This window comes from Bufo bufo, chromosome 1 (genome assembly GCF_905171765.1).
Source record: "Bufo bufo chromosome 1, aBufBuf1.1, whole genome shotgun sequence".
Classification (NCBI taxonomy): domain Eukaryota; kingdom Metazoa; phylum Chordata; class Amphibia; order Anura; family Bufonidae; genus Bufo; species Bufo bufo.
The window spans coordinates 828,655,257-828,670,309 of NC_053389.1; the positions used below are offsets into that span (position 1 = coordinate 828,655,257).

Here is a 15,053-nt window from a genome sequence, read left to right on the forward strand (position 1 = left end):
TGATCACGCTTCAGAAGCTTTGCAATTTTAAGAGTGCTGCATCCCTCTGCAAGATATCTCACTATTTTTGACTTTTCTGAGCCTGTCAAGTCCTTCTTTTGACCCATTTTGCCAAAGGAAAGGAAGTTGCCTAATAATTATGCACACCTAATATAGGGTGTTGATGTCATTAGACCACACCCCTTCTCATTACAGAGATGCACATCACCTAATATGCTTAATATGCTAATATGCTTTCGAGCCTATACAGCTTGGAGTAAGACAACATGCATAAAGAGGATGATGTGGTCAAAATACTCATTTGCCTAATAATTCTGCACGTAGTGTATATGAGCTAACTAACTAACTAACTAACTCTCTAATGTAATTGGATAAGGAATAGGATCCAGATGAAAGCACAGAGCACAGCAATGTCACTGCTCTCTCTCTCAGAATTGCAAAAAAACTGCAGAAAATGGCTGCTGGGGAGGTTCTTATATGGTAAGGGGGTAGGCAAGTTTCCTATTGGTTGCTAGGGATGTTGCTAAGCTCAGACAAAAACATTGCAGCCTTCTCATTGGCCCACAAGCAAGAAGGGAGGTTACTGATGGAAAAAAAAAAAAACGAGAATATTTGCGATTACGAATATATAGCACCATATTCTACATCTTTGTGAATTCTCAAAGTGCTGATATTCACAATAAAAATTTGTGATTAGAATATTTGCGATCAACACTAATCATCAATACAGAAACAAGAAAAAAATTTATAAATCAAGAAATTGATTATGCAAAAGTAGAAAGACATTAAAGAGACAATATACTGTAAATACTGGATAAACCAAAAAATGGTGGATTTTTTTTCTGCTGTAACCACAAAATTCATTTTTAGAAGTTATACGATACATGAGAGGTTTCCTCTAAACAATGCTATGAAAAAATGTAACCCATCCAGCAAAAAGCCAGTCCTCATAGGGTGAAATAGACATGAAATATTCTTTATGTACTTCTTATTCCAATAGAAATGTTTTTTTATTTTTTTTTTATTGTTTGTTACTTTTAGAATGGGATCAAGAAGAAGTAGATTCTTGCATCTGTATTTTTGGGGAAAAACAAACATACCACCAAATGTAGGACAAGCATAACCATTATAGTCAATGTCAGTTTATTACATGATGTGCTTATGTAATGCTTGCTGTACGGCTTTCTTAATGTCTTTATTCCTCAGACTGTATATAATGGGGTTAATCAGTGGGGTAAATACAGTATACATCAAAGTTGTAATTTTATTAACATCAGATGTTTTTTCCATTTTTTCCATTGATGGAGGAACATAAACACCAAATATAGTCCAGTAGAATATGGAGACCACGATGAGGTGGGAGCTACAAGTGGAGAAGGCTTTCTGTCTACCAGTACTGGATGGGATCCTTAACACTGATATAACAATATAAGTATAAGACACTACAATGATTGTGGTTGGGATTATTACAGTTGGAGCACTTACAACATAAATCTCCAAGTGAACAATGGAGGTGTCAGAACATAAAGCTTCAAGTAATGGGACAAGGTCACAGAGGAAATGGTCAATGATATTTGACCCACAAAAGTTCAGTCTAGATAGTGTTATGGTGACAAAGAATGAACTAAAACTACCCAATATCCAACAAGCAGCAACTAACTTAACACAAAATCTATCAGTCATAATGGACGAGTAACGGAGAGGATTACAGATGGCCACATATCTGTCATAAGACATCACAGCAATAAGAAGACATTCAAATCCATCCGTGCCAGCAAAAAAATAAAACTGAGTCAAACAACCAATAACACTGATGGTTTCTCCATTATTCAGTAGGATGTAGAGCATATTGGGGACAATATCTGTGGTCAATAAGATGTCACTGATGGACAGTTGTGAGATGAAGAAGTACATTGGGGTGTGGAGGTTCTTGCTGGTGGACACCAGAGTGATGATCAGGAGATTCCCACATACTGTTGCATTATAAATAACAAGGAAAAGAAGGAATAGAAGATTTCTCAAAAGTTGGCTGCCTTGAAATCCTAAGAGGAGAAACTCTGTGACCACAGTCAGATTTGTCTGTAAGTACAAAAAGAATGTAAAGCAAAATTCAAATTAAATTCAGCCAGGCTGCAATTTGCAAAAACATATTTGAAGAAATTAGACTTCTGCTTCCACTGAGTATGGATCTTGACCAATACAATATGTTGTGGGCTTAAATTTCTCACCCTTGCAAGTAGAGATGAGGTAATTTTTCAAAAATTCGATTCGGCCGGTTCGCCAAATTTTTTGAAAAAAATTTGTTCATCCATTTTATTCACGTAGATGTCTACAGAACCTGTTCTATTAAACACTTATACAAGTAGAGTCCCCCCGACAAAGTGGAGAGGGTGTCAGCAGTAAGTTTGTGTTGACGTCACTGATTATTTTGCCCTTCCTCTGACTCGTCAGAACAATAACCCCCAAAAAACGGATCCTGTCTGTGGAGCATCCGCCTTGACTTGGTCAGCATTTGCTCAGTAATCCATCAGTATTGGTAATGCCAAAAAAAACAGGAGTGGATCCAAAACAGAGATGACAGGTGAAGGTAATATTTCCATGTCTTCTGTGTTTTGTGCCCACTCCTGCTTTTGTCTATCAAATCATAAGCCGATTCTGATGGGACCATACAGGCCTTACAGCTGCAACACAGACAGGATCCGTTGTGCGTCTCATTTTTCCTTCCTTCTGACAGATCAGAAGAAGGGTCAAATAAATGATGATGTCAGCCAGGCCGAAAGGCAAAATAGTGGCCCAGTCATGAAGTGGGGAGGGTGGAAACAGCATGAGAAGTCCACAGAGTGGCCCTATCACATAGTGGTGAGGTGGAAGCAGCATGAGGAGGCCACGGAGTGGAACAATGACAGTGTGTGGAGGTGGCAACAGCAGCAGCATCCGGAGGAGGCCACAGAGTGGCACAATGACAGTGTTGAGGTGGCAGCAGCATGAGGAGACCACACAGTGGCCAAATTACAGAGTATATAGGTGGCGGCAGCATCATGAGGCAGCAGAGTGAAACAATGAAAGAATCTGGAGGTGGCAGCAGCATGAGGAGGCCACAGAGTGGCACAATAACAGAGTCTGAAGGTGGCAACAGTAGCAGCATCAGGAGGAGGCCACAGAGTGGCACATTGACAGAGTCTGGAGGTGGCAGCAGCATGAGGAGGCCACAGAGTTGCAGAATGACAGAGCGTGGAGGTGGCGGCAGCAGCAGCATCATCAGGAAGAGGCCACAGAGTGGCATATTTACAGAGTCTGGAGGTGGCGGCAGCAGCATCAGGAGGAGGCCACAGAGTGGCACAATGACAGAGTCTGCAAGTAGCAGTAGCATCAGAAGGAGGCCACAAAGTGGCACAATGACAGAGTCTGGAGGTGGCAGCAGCATTAGGAGGCCACAGAGTGGCAAGATGACACACTGTGGAGATGGCAGCAACAGCATCAGGATACCATAGAGTGGAAAGGTGACATAGTGTGGAGAATCCTCTGTGCAGGGCCTGGCATATCTCTGCCTGACATACTGTTAGCTAAAATAAATAAAAAGGAAATCACCCATAAAAGCGCCAAATATATTTTTCTTTTTCCAAGTATATATACGCCAATAAAGGCTTTTCAACAGATAACTGCAAGGCTGAACACAGAATAAAGTATTCTTTTTCTACTGATTAAGGCATTAAAAGCCTTACCACTGTAGAGGGAAGTGCCAGGTAGGCGACTATATAGCTATATATGCCCCATTGTTGGTGTTTTATTTATTTTTATATACAGTACAGACCAAAAGTTTGGACACACCTTCTCATTCAAAGAGTTTTCTTTATTTTCATGACTATGAAGGCATCAAAACTATGAATTAACACATGTGGAATTATATACATAACAAACAAGTGTGAAACAACTGAAAATATGTCATATTCTAGGTTCTTCAAAGTAGCCACCTTTTGCTTTGATTACTGCTTTGCACACTCTTGGCATTCTCTTGATGAGCTTCAAGAGGTAGTCACCTGAAATGGTCTTCCAACAGTTTTGAAGGAGTTCCCAGAGACGCTTAGCACTTGTTGGCCCTTTTGCCTTCACTCTGCGGTCCAGCTCACCCCAAACCATCTCGATTGGGTTCAGGTCCGGTGACTGTGGAGGCCAGGTCATCTGGCGCAGCACCCCATCACTCTCCTTCATGGTCAAATAGCCCTTACTTTCAAAGTTTTTCCAATTTTTCGGCTGACTGACTGACCTTCATTTCTTAAAGTAATGATGGCCACTCGTTTTTCTTTACTTAGCTGCTTTTTTCTTGCCATAATACAAATTCTAACAGTCTATTCAGTAGGACTATCAGCTGTGTATCCACCTGACTTCTCCTCAACGCAACTGATGGTCCCAACCCCATTTATAAGGCAAGAAATCCCACTTATTAAACCTGACAGGGCACACCTGTGAAGTGAAAACCATTTCAGGGGACTACCTCTTGAAGCTCATCAAGAGAATGCCAAGAGTGTGCAAAGCAGTAATCAAAGCAAAAGGTGGCTACTTTGAAGAACCTAGAATATGACATATTTTCAGTTGTTTCACACTTGTTTGTTATGTATATAATTCCACATGTGTTAATTCATAGTTTTGATGCCTTCATAGTCATGAAAATAAAGAAAACTCTTTGAACGAGAAGGTGTGTCCAAACTTTTGGTCTGTACTGTATATATATATTTTATTTTTTATTTTTACGGTAATACACGCCACAAAAGGCTTTAAAAAATATACGGTAACTGCACCGCTGACCGACAAATATATATTTTGGTTTGCAACTTATACACAGAAAAATTGATTTTACAACAGATAACCGCACCGCTGAGCGTCAAATATATTTTACTTTTGCCACTAATACACGACAAAAAGGGCTGTAATTTACTCACTTCACCACACAACGGCTAATGAGCCCTTTTTTCCTGCTAATACAAGCCAAAAAAACGGTTTAGAACATATAACTGCACCGCACAAGGGCAAATAAGACGTATAAATATTTCCTTGTAATAAACCCTAATAATGGCTGTATCACACAGCACTTGCACCCCAATAACAAGAACGGTTTGCTGGAATTACAGAGCAGTATAATGGCAATTTGGATCCCCAGTCAGTGCAGCAAGGTGTAATAGGATTGTTCCTATTACCCAGGCTGTAACCTCCCCTACTGAACCCTGTTCTACATAAATGCTGTGGAATGATTTCTCTATATCCTTTCCCTACACCTAGAATAATCTTTCCCTGCACTTGTAAATCGCTTCTTCTTCACAATTAAATATTTTTTTCCTAGCACTGTCCCTAGCGCCTGCAGACGTCTCTCCCTGCACTCAGTACACTGGTAAATGGCAGAATCTAAGATGGCTGCCGCTATTTATAGGGCAGTGACATCACAGGGCTGGCTGCATGCATGTCAATCTGGGTGATTCCGCCTTACCAGAGTTCCTTTCTCCATGTCCTCACACGTGCAGTTACCACGAAACGCGAGGAAATTCAGCTTTGGTGAGAATCGAATTTTTCCTGAAATTCGGATCGAATTCCACTTCATCAGCTTCGATTCGCTCATCTCTATAAATGGGCATCACCGTATGCATAAACACCATTACTATTAAAATATAAAAATCACTTAGCCCTTACGGTGAATGGGGTAACAGAAAAAAAATAAAAATGGCCCATTCGCTGTTTTTCTTAACTTTACTTGCCAAAAAGTAAATATGACCACTTTATGACCAATTTGTGCAGAATCCATATCATTCAAAAGGGTTCACATACTTTTTCTTGCAACTGTAAGTGAAATCAGATTACCTAAGAAGTTCTTGCTAGTCAGCTTTGATGTTGTATCATTATATATGGAATAAAAAGTGATCAAAAAGCCATACACATCCCACAATGGTATTATCAAACTGCAGATTGTCCTGCAAAGAATGAGCAATCACACATCTCTGTAAACAGAACTATAAAAAAGGCAGGGGTCAGAATACGGCAATGACAAGAAAAAAAAACTTTTTCTAAAGATTTTTATTTTATTTAGCATTAAAACACAAGAAAAACGATTCAAATGTGGTATCACCGTAATCACACCGACCCGGAGCATGAAGAGCACACGTTAATTTTACCGCAGAGTGAACACCATAAAAACAAAACACATAAAACTGTGTTGGAATTGCATTTTTTTGCCCCACAAAACACAAGCAGTAATATGGCAACGTGAACGGAAAAATAAAAATGTTATGACTTCGGGAATGAAGGGAGAGAAAAACGGAAATGCAAAAACAGAAAGTCTATGCGTCAAAAAGAGGTTAATGGCTGCTACATCTGTAGACAGCTATATACAATTAATCTACATTTTCACTTTTCATCCTCGTTATTATTTTGGTGTCTATAACTGGGCACATGAATTATTTTACATGTCACATCCTTTTCTATATTATATATGTTCTTGTTTTACTTATTTTAGTCTTTATTTTATTGTGATTTATATATATATATATATATATATATATATAAGGTTTAAAAGTAATATAAGGAAGTATTACTTTACTGAGAGAGTAGTGGATGCATGGAATAGCCTTCCTGCAGAAGTGGTAGCTGCAAATACAGTGGAGGAGTTTAAGCATGCATGGGATAGGCATAAGGCCATCCTTCATATAAGATAGGGCCGGGGGCTATTCATAGTATTCAGTATATTGGGCAGACTAGATGGGCCAAATGGTTCTTATCTGCCGACACATTCTAGGTTTCTATGGTGTCCGCTTCTGACAGTGACATTACCAGTACCACATCTCCAGTGTAACGTGTGTGTTATTTTTTTTTATCTGTGACATACAGTGTATTTTTCTAATAGACGGTGTCCGCTGCGGACAGTGACATTACCAGGGCCACATCTAAAGTGTAACTTGTGCATTTAGAAAATGTATCTGTGACATACAGTGTACTTTTTCAATAGACGGTGTCCGCTTCTGACAGTGACATTACCAGTGCCACATCTCCAGTGTCACGTATGCCCGCCTTACACCAACATCTGTCCCATAACATTATACGTGCCCTGACAAACGGCTTTAAAGGATTTAATAGGGCACTCATTCCAATAACAGGGCCACTTAAGAGTCCTGTATTGTGATTTATCGTCACTACCTCCCCGAGTCGGGAGTGGGTAATTGGCGGCCTGCTGCCTTTCTTAGATGTGGTAGCCGTTTCTCAGGCTCCCTCTCCGGAATCAAACTCTGATTCCCCGTGGTCACCTTGGTATGCGCAGAAAGTAATATCGAAAGTTGATAGGGCAGACATCCAAATGCATGCATCGTCGACGTCACGGGGACATGCGATCAGCCAGAAGTTATCTAGAGTCAACAAAGCATCAGCAGGCCCTCGCCCATAATGTTTTCAATGATCAGTTCACCTGCAGGCCCTCGCATATAATGTTTTACAGGGTCAGCTCACCTGCAGGCCCTCGAATATAATCTTTAACAGGGTCAGCTCACCAGCAGGCCCTCACCTACAAGTCCAGTCTCACTATCCAAGAGTCTGGTCAAAACAATCCTCACCGCGGGGGTCACGTAACTAGTTAGCACGGAGGAGTCTTGTTCGTTATCGGAATTAACCAGACAAGATCAGGAGAAGGTAGCTCAGGATCTAAAATTGGTTTCACATAATTTTAATAACGTTTTGGTGCAGTTTAATATCCTACATATACTCTATGTTACTCCTCTCTGGCTTAATAGATGTGGTATTAGGAATCATTCAAATTGCCCTAGGTGCGATGCTCCTGATGCGGATTATTTACATATGTTCTGGTTTTGCCCAGAGCTGAAACAATATTGGGGGACTATTCATGATTACATAGAGGGAAAACTGAATGTGCGGATTCCTTTTACTGCTGAATGTTAGGTATTGGGAGATCTTGCCAAGGTGGGCTGTCAGCAATATAAAAATAAAAAAAAACTTTGTTTAAGATAATGTTCCTGGCAAGACTCCTAATAGCACGTTCTTGGTTTGCCCGAGATGTTCCTAGTATTAATACATGGCTGAATTTGGTAAATACCAACAAGAGATATGAATATATTTTCACTGAGACACTGAGATAAAATGGGGTGTAGAATTTATGGAGATTGGAATCTATAGAGCTTCCTCCGTTCTCCATCCTCCATCGGTCGTGTTACTGAGAGGGCTGGTGGTGAAGAAGGACGCATCATAGGGTGGGAGGGTATCTGGGTTGAAAAATTATGTTAATATTTATAACATTCTCCCCCTGGAACCCAAAGACTTTGGTTTCCCGGAAGCTGCTCGGCGGATCATGACTGGGCCACTATTTTGCCTTTTTGGCCTGGTTGACATCATCATTTATTTGACCCTTCTGATCTGTCAGAAGGAAGAAAAAAACGAGACACATAACGGATCTTGTCTGTCTAGCAGAGCTGTAAGGCCTGTATGGTCCCATCAGAATTGGCTTATGATTAGGTAGCCAAAAGCAGGAGTGGGTACAGAACACTGAAGACATGCAAATATTCCATTCACGTGTCATCTGTTTTGGATCCACTCCTGTTTTTTTTGGCATTAGCAATACTGATGGATTACTGACCAAATGCTGACCGAGTGAAGTCGGATGCTCAACAGACAGGATCCGTTTTTTGGGGGTTATTGTTCTGACGGATCAGAGGAAGGGGAAAATAATCAGTGACGTCAACACAAACTTACTGCTGACACCCTCTGCACTCTGTCAGGGGGGCATTACTTGTATAAGCATTTAATAAAACAGGTTTGAACCCAGAAGAAGCAAAACAGGCTGGCTTTGAGAGCTCCATTTATATAAGCAGGCACATAACGCGAGTTTTAACGTCACGTGTTTGATTTAAGTGTGTGTTTGTATAAGTGTGCGACTTTAGATTAAGTGACTTCAGAGTCAGGAACTTCAGTGGGGGACTGCAGTAAATCAGTTTCTTAATACTGCATTATATTGTATTTTTCGCTTTTGTTGTGGAATCCCCATCTAGTATGTGTTCCATTATTGACAGCACAGTCCAGTTCACATCATGTCTGATGTATGCAGTCCTAGAACAGCCGTTCAAGGGTGTATATCATTGTTCAAAATGTGAGCAAATTACCAGTTTGGAATCGCAAATTAAGTATCTAAACAGGTGAGTTTCAACACTGAGAGGCGTTAACAATTTGGAAAAGAGTTTGCTGCTCACTGAGCAAGCACTCTATGGGGTAGATGAGGGGAAGGGTGAAAGCGAGGAGGCTGAGGAAAGTGAGGTAGCTATCTGGGTAACAGTTAGAAAGCGGGGTAGAGGGAAGAGTGCCAGGGAGGCTAGCCCTGATCTGTCACACCCCAACAAGTTTGTACGGTTGGCAGATGAGGGGCATATCAGTCCGGGGACGGCACTGCTGCAGCCAGACACTTCCTCTGCCAGTCAGGGGAATATCCGCTCCAGTAAGCAGGGGACCAGGAGAGCAGGGCAGGCCAGACAGGTGCTGGTAGTGGGAGACTCAATTATTAGGGGTACAGAAAGGGCAATCTGTCACAAAGACCATGATCGCCGAACAGTTTGTTGTCTTCCTGATGCTAGAGTTCGACACATGACAGTTTACTGGGAGGGGCTGGAGAAGACCCAGCGGTCATGGTCCATATCGGAACCAATGACAAAGTTAGAGTAATGTGGAGAGTCCTTAAAAATGATTTCAGGGATTTAGGTCAAAAGCTTAGGGCAAGGACCTCAAAATAGTGTTTTCCGAAATACTGCCTGTACCACTAGCCACGCAAAAAAGGTAGCGGGAGATTAGAGAGTTTAACAAGTGGCTCAAGAACTGGTGTAGGAAGGAGGGTTGTGGGTTCCTGGAGAACTGGGACAACTTCTCTGTCAGCTACAGGCTCTATCGTAGGGACGGGCTGCACCTCAATGGGGAAGGGGCAGCTGTGTTGGGGGAAAGATGGCTAGAAGTTTGGAGGAGTGTTTAAACTAGGCAATGGGGGAGGGTAATTACGTTATAGGATGGGGAGATAGTAAAGATAGAGACCGGGGTCAAGGTAATAGAACTGGGGGAGGGTCTAGAACAGTTCAGAAGGAAAGGTGTAGGGTAAAAAAAATACATAAACCTCTTAATTGTATGTATACTACTGCCAGAAGCCTGTCTAATAAAACTGGGGAACTGGAATTAGTGATGTGTGAGGAGGACTATGACATAGTGGGAATAACTGAGACATGGCTGGATGATAGCTATGACAGTGGGAATAACTGAGACATGGCTGGATGATAACTATGACTGGGCAGTTAATGTACTAGGTTACAGTCTGTTTATAAAGGATTGTCAAAACCGGAGAGTGGAAGGGGTCTGCCTTTATGTAAAGTCCTGTCTAAAGCCCACAGTCCGAGAAAATATAAGTGAGGGACATGAACATGTGGAGTCACTGTGGGTAGAAATACATGGAGGCAAAAATAATAATAAATTACTCATAGGAGTTTATTATTAACCACCTAATATACCAGGGTTCACGGAAAATCAACTACTAAACGAGATAGACGAGGCAGCAAATCATAATGAGGTGGTTATTATGGGGGACTTTAACTACCCAGATATAGACTGGGAAACTGAAAGCTGTACATCTCATAAAGGAAACAGGTTCTTGACAATAACCAAAAACAATTACCTTTCGCAACTGGTTCAGGACCCGACTAGAGGGACGGCCATACTGGACTTAGTATTAACCAATAGACCTGACAGAAAAACAGACGTGCAGGTTGGTAGACACCTGGGAAATAGTGACCATAAAGTAATAACCTTCCAATTATCCTACCAAACATCAAAAAAAGCTAAATTTTGCCAACTAAGAGAAGCCATAGGTGTATCTAACTGGGACAAAGTCCTCAAAAATGAAAATACCGCCACAAAATGGGATATTTTTAAACGCATCCTAAAATCTAATTGTGAGAGATACATACCTTATAGGAATAAAGGGTTGAGGAACAAGAAGAAACCAATGTGGATAAATAGAACTATAAAGAAAGCAATAAATGACAAAAACAAAACATTTAAATCACTAAAACAGGAGGGTAGCGAGGAAACACTGAAAAACTATAAGGAAAAAAATAGAATATGTAAAAAACTGATAAAAGCGGCCAAACTAGAGACCGAGAGATTAATTGCCAAGGAGAGCAAAACTGACCCTAAAATGTTCTTCAATTATATAAATGGTAAAAAGTATAAATCTGAAGGTTTCTGCCCTTTACAGAGTAATGAGGGAGAGTTTCAGAGAGCGACGAGGAGAAAGCAAAGCTATTAAATATTTTTTTTTTCTCAACTGTATTCACTGAGTAAAATAAACTGTCAGATGAAATGCTGAATGTTGAAATAAATTCCCCATTAAAAGTGTCCTGTCTGACCCAGGAAGAAGTACAACAGCGACTTAAAAAGAGTAAAATAGACAAATCGCCAGGACCGGATGGCATTCACCCCCGTATCCTAAGGGAATTAAGTAATGTCATAGCCAGACCCTTATTTCTGATATTTACAGACTCTATACTGACAGTGAGTGTTCAACAGGATTGGCGCATGGCAAATGTGGTGCCAATATCCAAAAAGGGTACAAAAACAGAGCCTGGAAATTATAGGCCGGTAAGTTTAACATCTGTTGTGGGTAAACTGTTTAAAGGTTTTCTGAGAGATGCTATCTTGGAGGATCTCAATGAAAACAAGCAAATAACATCATATCAGCATGGCTTCATGAGGGATCGGTCATGTCAAACTAATTTAATCAGTTTCTATGAGGAGGTAAGTTCTAGACTTGACAGTCGTGAATCAATGGATGTCGTATATCTGGACTTCTCCAAAGCATTTGACACTGTACCACATAAAAGGTTATTATATAAAATCGGAATGCTTGGACTGGGAGAAAATGTCTGTAAGTGGGTAAGTAACTGGCTCAATGATAGAAAACAGAGGGTGGTTATTAACGGTACACACTCAGATTGGGTCACTGTCACTAGTGGGGTACCTCAGGGGTCAGTATTGGGCCCTATTCTCTTCAATATATTTATTAATGATCTTGTAGAAGGCTTGCACCGTAAAAAAAAAAAAAATTGCAGATGGCACTAAACTGTGTAAAGTAATTTACACTGAAGAGGACAGTATACTGTATATATATATATATATATATATATATATACTACAGAGGACTGTATACTGTATATACACTACAGAGGACAGTATACTGTATATATATATATATATATATATATACTACAGAGGACTGTATACTGTATATACACTACAGAGCACAGTATACAGCTACAGAGGGATCTGGATAGATTGGAGGCTTGGGCAGAGAAGTGGCAGATGAGGTTTAACACTGACAAATGTAAGGTTATGCACATGGGAAGGAATAATGCAAGTCACCCGTACATACTAAATGGTAAAACACTCGGTAACACTGGCATGGAAAAGGATCTAGGAATTTTAATAAACAGCAAACTAAGCAGTTAAAACCAGTGTCAGGCAGCTGCTGCCAAGGCCAATAAGATAATGGGTTGCATCAAAAGGGGCATAGATGGCGGTGATGAGAACATAGTCCTACCACTTTACACATCACTAGTCAGACCACACATGGAGTACTGTGTACAGTTCTGGGCTCCTGTGAACAAGGCAGACATAGCAGAGCTGGAGAGCGTCCAGAGGAGGGCAACTAAAGTAATAACTGGAATGGGGCAACTACAGTACCCTGAAAGATTATCAAAATTAGGGTTATTCACTTTAGAAAAAATACGACTAAGGGGAGATCTAATTACTATGTATAAATATATCAGGGGTCAGTACAGAGATCTATCCCATCATCTATATCACCAGGACTGTGACTGTGACGAGGGGACATCCTCTGCGTCTGGAGGAAAGAAGGTTTGTACACAGACATAGAAGAGGATTCTTTACGGTAAGAGCAGTGAGACTATGGAGCTCTCTGCCTGAGGAGGTGGTGATGGAGAGTACAATAAAGGAATTCAAGAGGGGCCTGGATGTATTTCTGCTGTGTAGTAATATTACAGGCTATAGCTACTATCGCCGAGCCGGTCGAATCAATTCTTTTTCAAATTTGCTGTACTAGTTTTATTATATTCACACATAGAATACTATTTATATATTGGGGGGGACTTGGTTCTTCCTTTAAGCCATTTGTACACAATATGGAGAGCGGTTCATATTTTACAATATACTTGATGAAGAAACCAAGTGGATTTGGAAACAGTTCAGGAGAAGAAATGTATGGAAGCCTATGGTGAGATGTGCAGGTGTCCTACAGCAGCAGACATTATACAGGGTTTATCCTGCACTGGAAGCTCGGCCGAGAGTTGGGTTTTATTTCAGGTTCTACAAATTTCTATGTGTAATTATTGTATCTCTACAGGAATAGATTTTATAGTATTTTATGCAATGTTACTGAAGATGACAGCATCATATACAGAAACTACTACTAATACTGTACAATGATTCTGTACTTACATCAGATGTATCCTTGTTCCTGACATCATATTTCTCTGTTTCCTTGGAAATACTTTTCATCTTCCCTTTATTAATACATCGATAAATACAGTAAAACAATGAACAATGAAATACAGATTCCATCCAATGTAGAGATCTTGTGTGAGGAGATCAGGCACATGGTCATATATATACACACACATACAGTAAAGGGAATGGAGCGTGGAAGGTTTTTACCATGACCTCATGTGTCTCCTGGGCTCCAACTTAAAGAAGATAAAACTTCTGAAAATTACCTCTTGTCAGGGGATCACGAAAAGTTTCTTCAGTAAAAAGTTACACTTTATCAACTACATTTGTAGTTAACTTCAATAAAAAGTTAAAGTCATTCAAATCTGCTATAATTATCTAATAGACATTATCTGGTGGATGGCAAGGAAAAACTGGCCCTACAGAAGATGACGCCTATTCCTCTTCCAGAATCCAGACCCTTATTTCCTCTTGAGACCTCTCTGCTCCATGCAGTTCTTAATATTCTCTCCTGACCCCTCTTTCCTATCCAGTCTTCTCTATCCCTTCAAAGGCTTCTCTAGACGTCACTGTCCCATCCAGACTGTGATACTCGTGGTATGTCCACATCAGCATCTCTCTGCTCCTGGTGGGCACAGATGCCAAAATATTTGCACCATCTGAAACTGCAGTGCTCCAGCAGTCTGTAACCATTGGTGACTTACTTCTCCTTCCCAGAGGGCACATCCACCAATTTTTTTTTTTTTTTTAATAGTGTTTATTTAACATTTTGCATAAAAATACAACACTCCCATGGGGAGAACAAAGAAGAAACAATCTTCCATGATACAACAGTCACATCAGCAAGTCCATTATTAACGTATATCTTGACCATAAAAGACATATAAATGACTTTAGTACAAAGTGTCACTGTTGTCTCTAAGAAGCTTCTAGAACTTACTCAATCCCATACACTCACACATACATACAATGGGTGATACATTTGCCACCGTCAATGACTTAAGTCGTGCCTTCAGCCTGGACCCAAAGGCCCCAGATATCATCAAATCGATCAGTCAATCCCCTTGCCTTGTATGTCAATTTATACATTTGCAGGTCATTATTTATAAGGAGTACCCATTGGCCCACTGTAGGACACTTGGGCGGTTTCCAGTTCAAAAGTATATTTTTCCTCCCATAAAACATCAACAATCTTAACAGTGTTCTATTATATTTGGAAGGAGTGGCATCAGAAACCAACCCTAGTAGGCATATTACAGGATTACAAATCCCTGGGAGCCCTAACCTAACATTGATAAAATTACAAATTCCCTTCCAGTATGTCTTTATCACCGGGCATAGCCACACCATATGGAAGAAAGAGCCCCTCGCCTCTCCACATCTATCACATCCCGGACTCGGTAATTGTCGCATCTGATAGAGACGCAGTGGGGTCAAGTACACTCTGTGCATCCACTTCACTTGGATGAGCTGATCTCTCGCACTTATAACCGACGTCCTCCATCTCAGACGCCACT

General features: G+C 40.6%; 1 protein-coding gene across 1 annotated transcript; it reads right to left on the reverse strand.

Annotated features, from left to right (window-relative positions):
* Positions 1 to 1,146: 1,146 nt before the first annotated feature.
* On the reverse strand, positions 1,147 to 13,587 carry LOC120989931 (olfactory receptor 1009-like). The gene is made up of 2 exons (XM_040418387.1): positions 13,528 to 13,587; positions 1,147 to 2,079 (listed from the first exon to the last, which is right to left on the reverse strand). The coding sequence occupies exons 1-2, from the start codon at positions 13,585 to 13,587 to the stop codon at positions 1,147 to 1,149; spliced, it is 993 nt and encodes a 330-aa protein (XP_040274321.1).
* Between the last annotated feature and the right edge of the window lie 1,466 nt (positions 13,588 to 15,053).

What these genes read in the sequence shown, in the direction of transcription:
- LOC120989931 (XM_040418387.1), bottom strand. Translation starts at nt 13,587, where the DNA reads ATGAAAAGTATTTCCAAGGAAACAGAGAAATATGATGTCAGGAACAAG. An exon ending in GGAACAAGGATACATCTGAT is followed by an intron (nt 2,080 to 13,527) that starts GTAAGTACAGAA and finishes TTGTACTTACAG; the next exon opens with ACAAATCTGACTGTGGTCAC.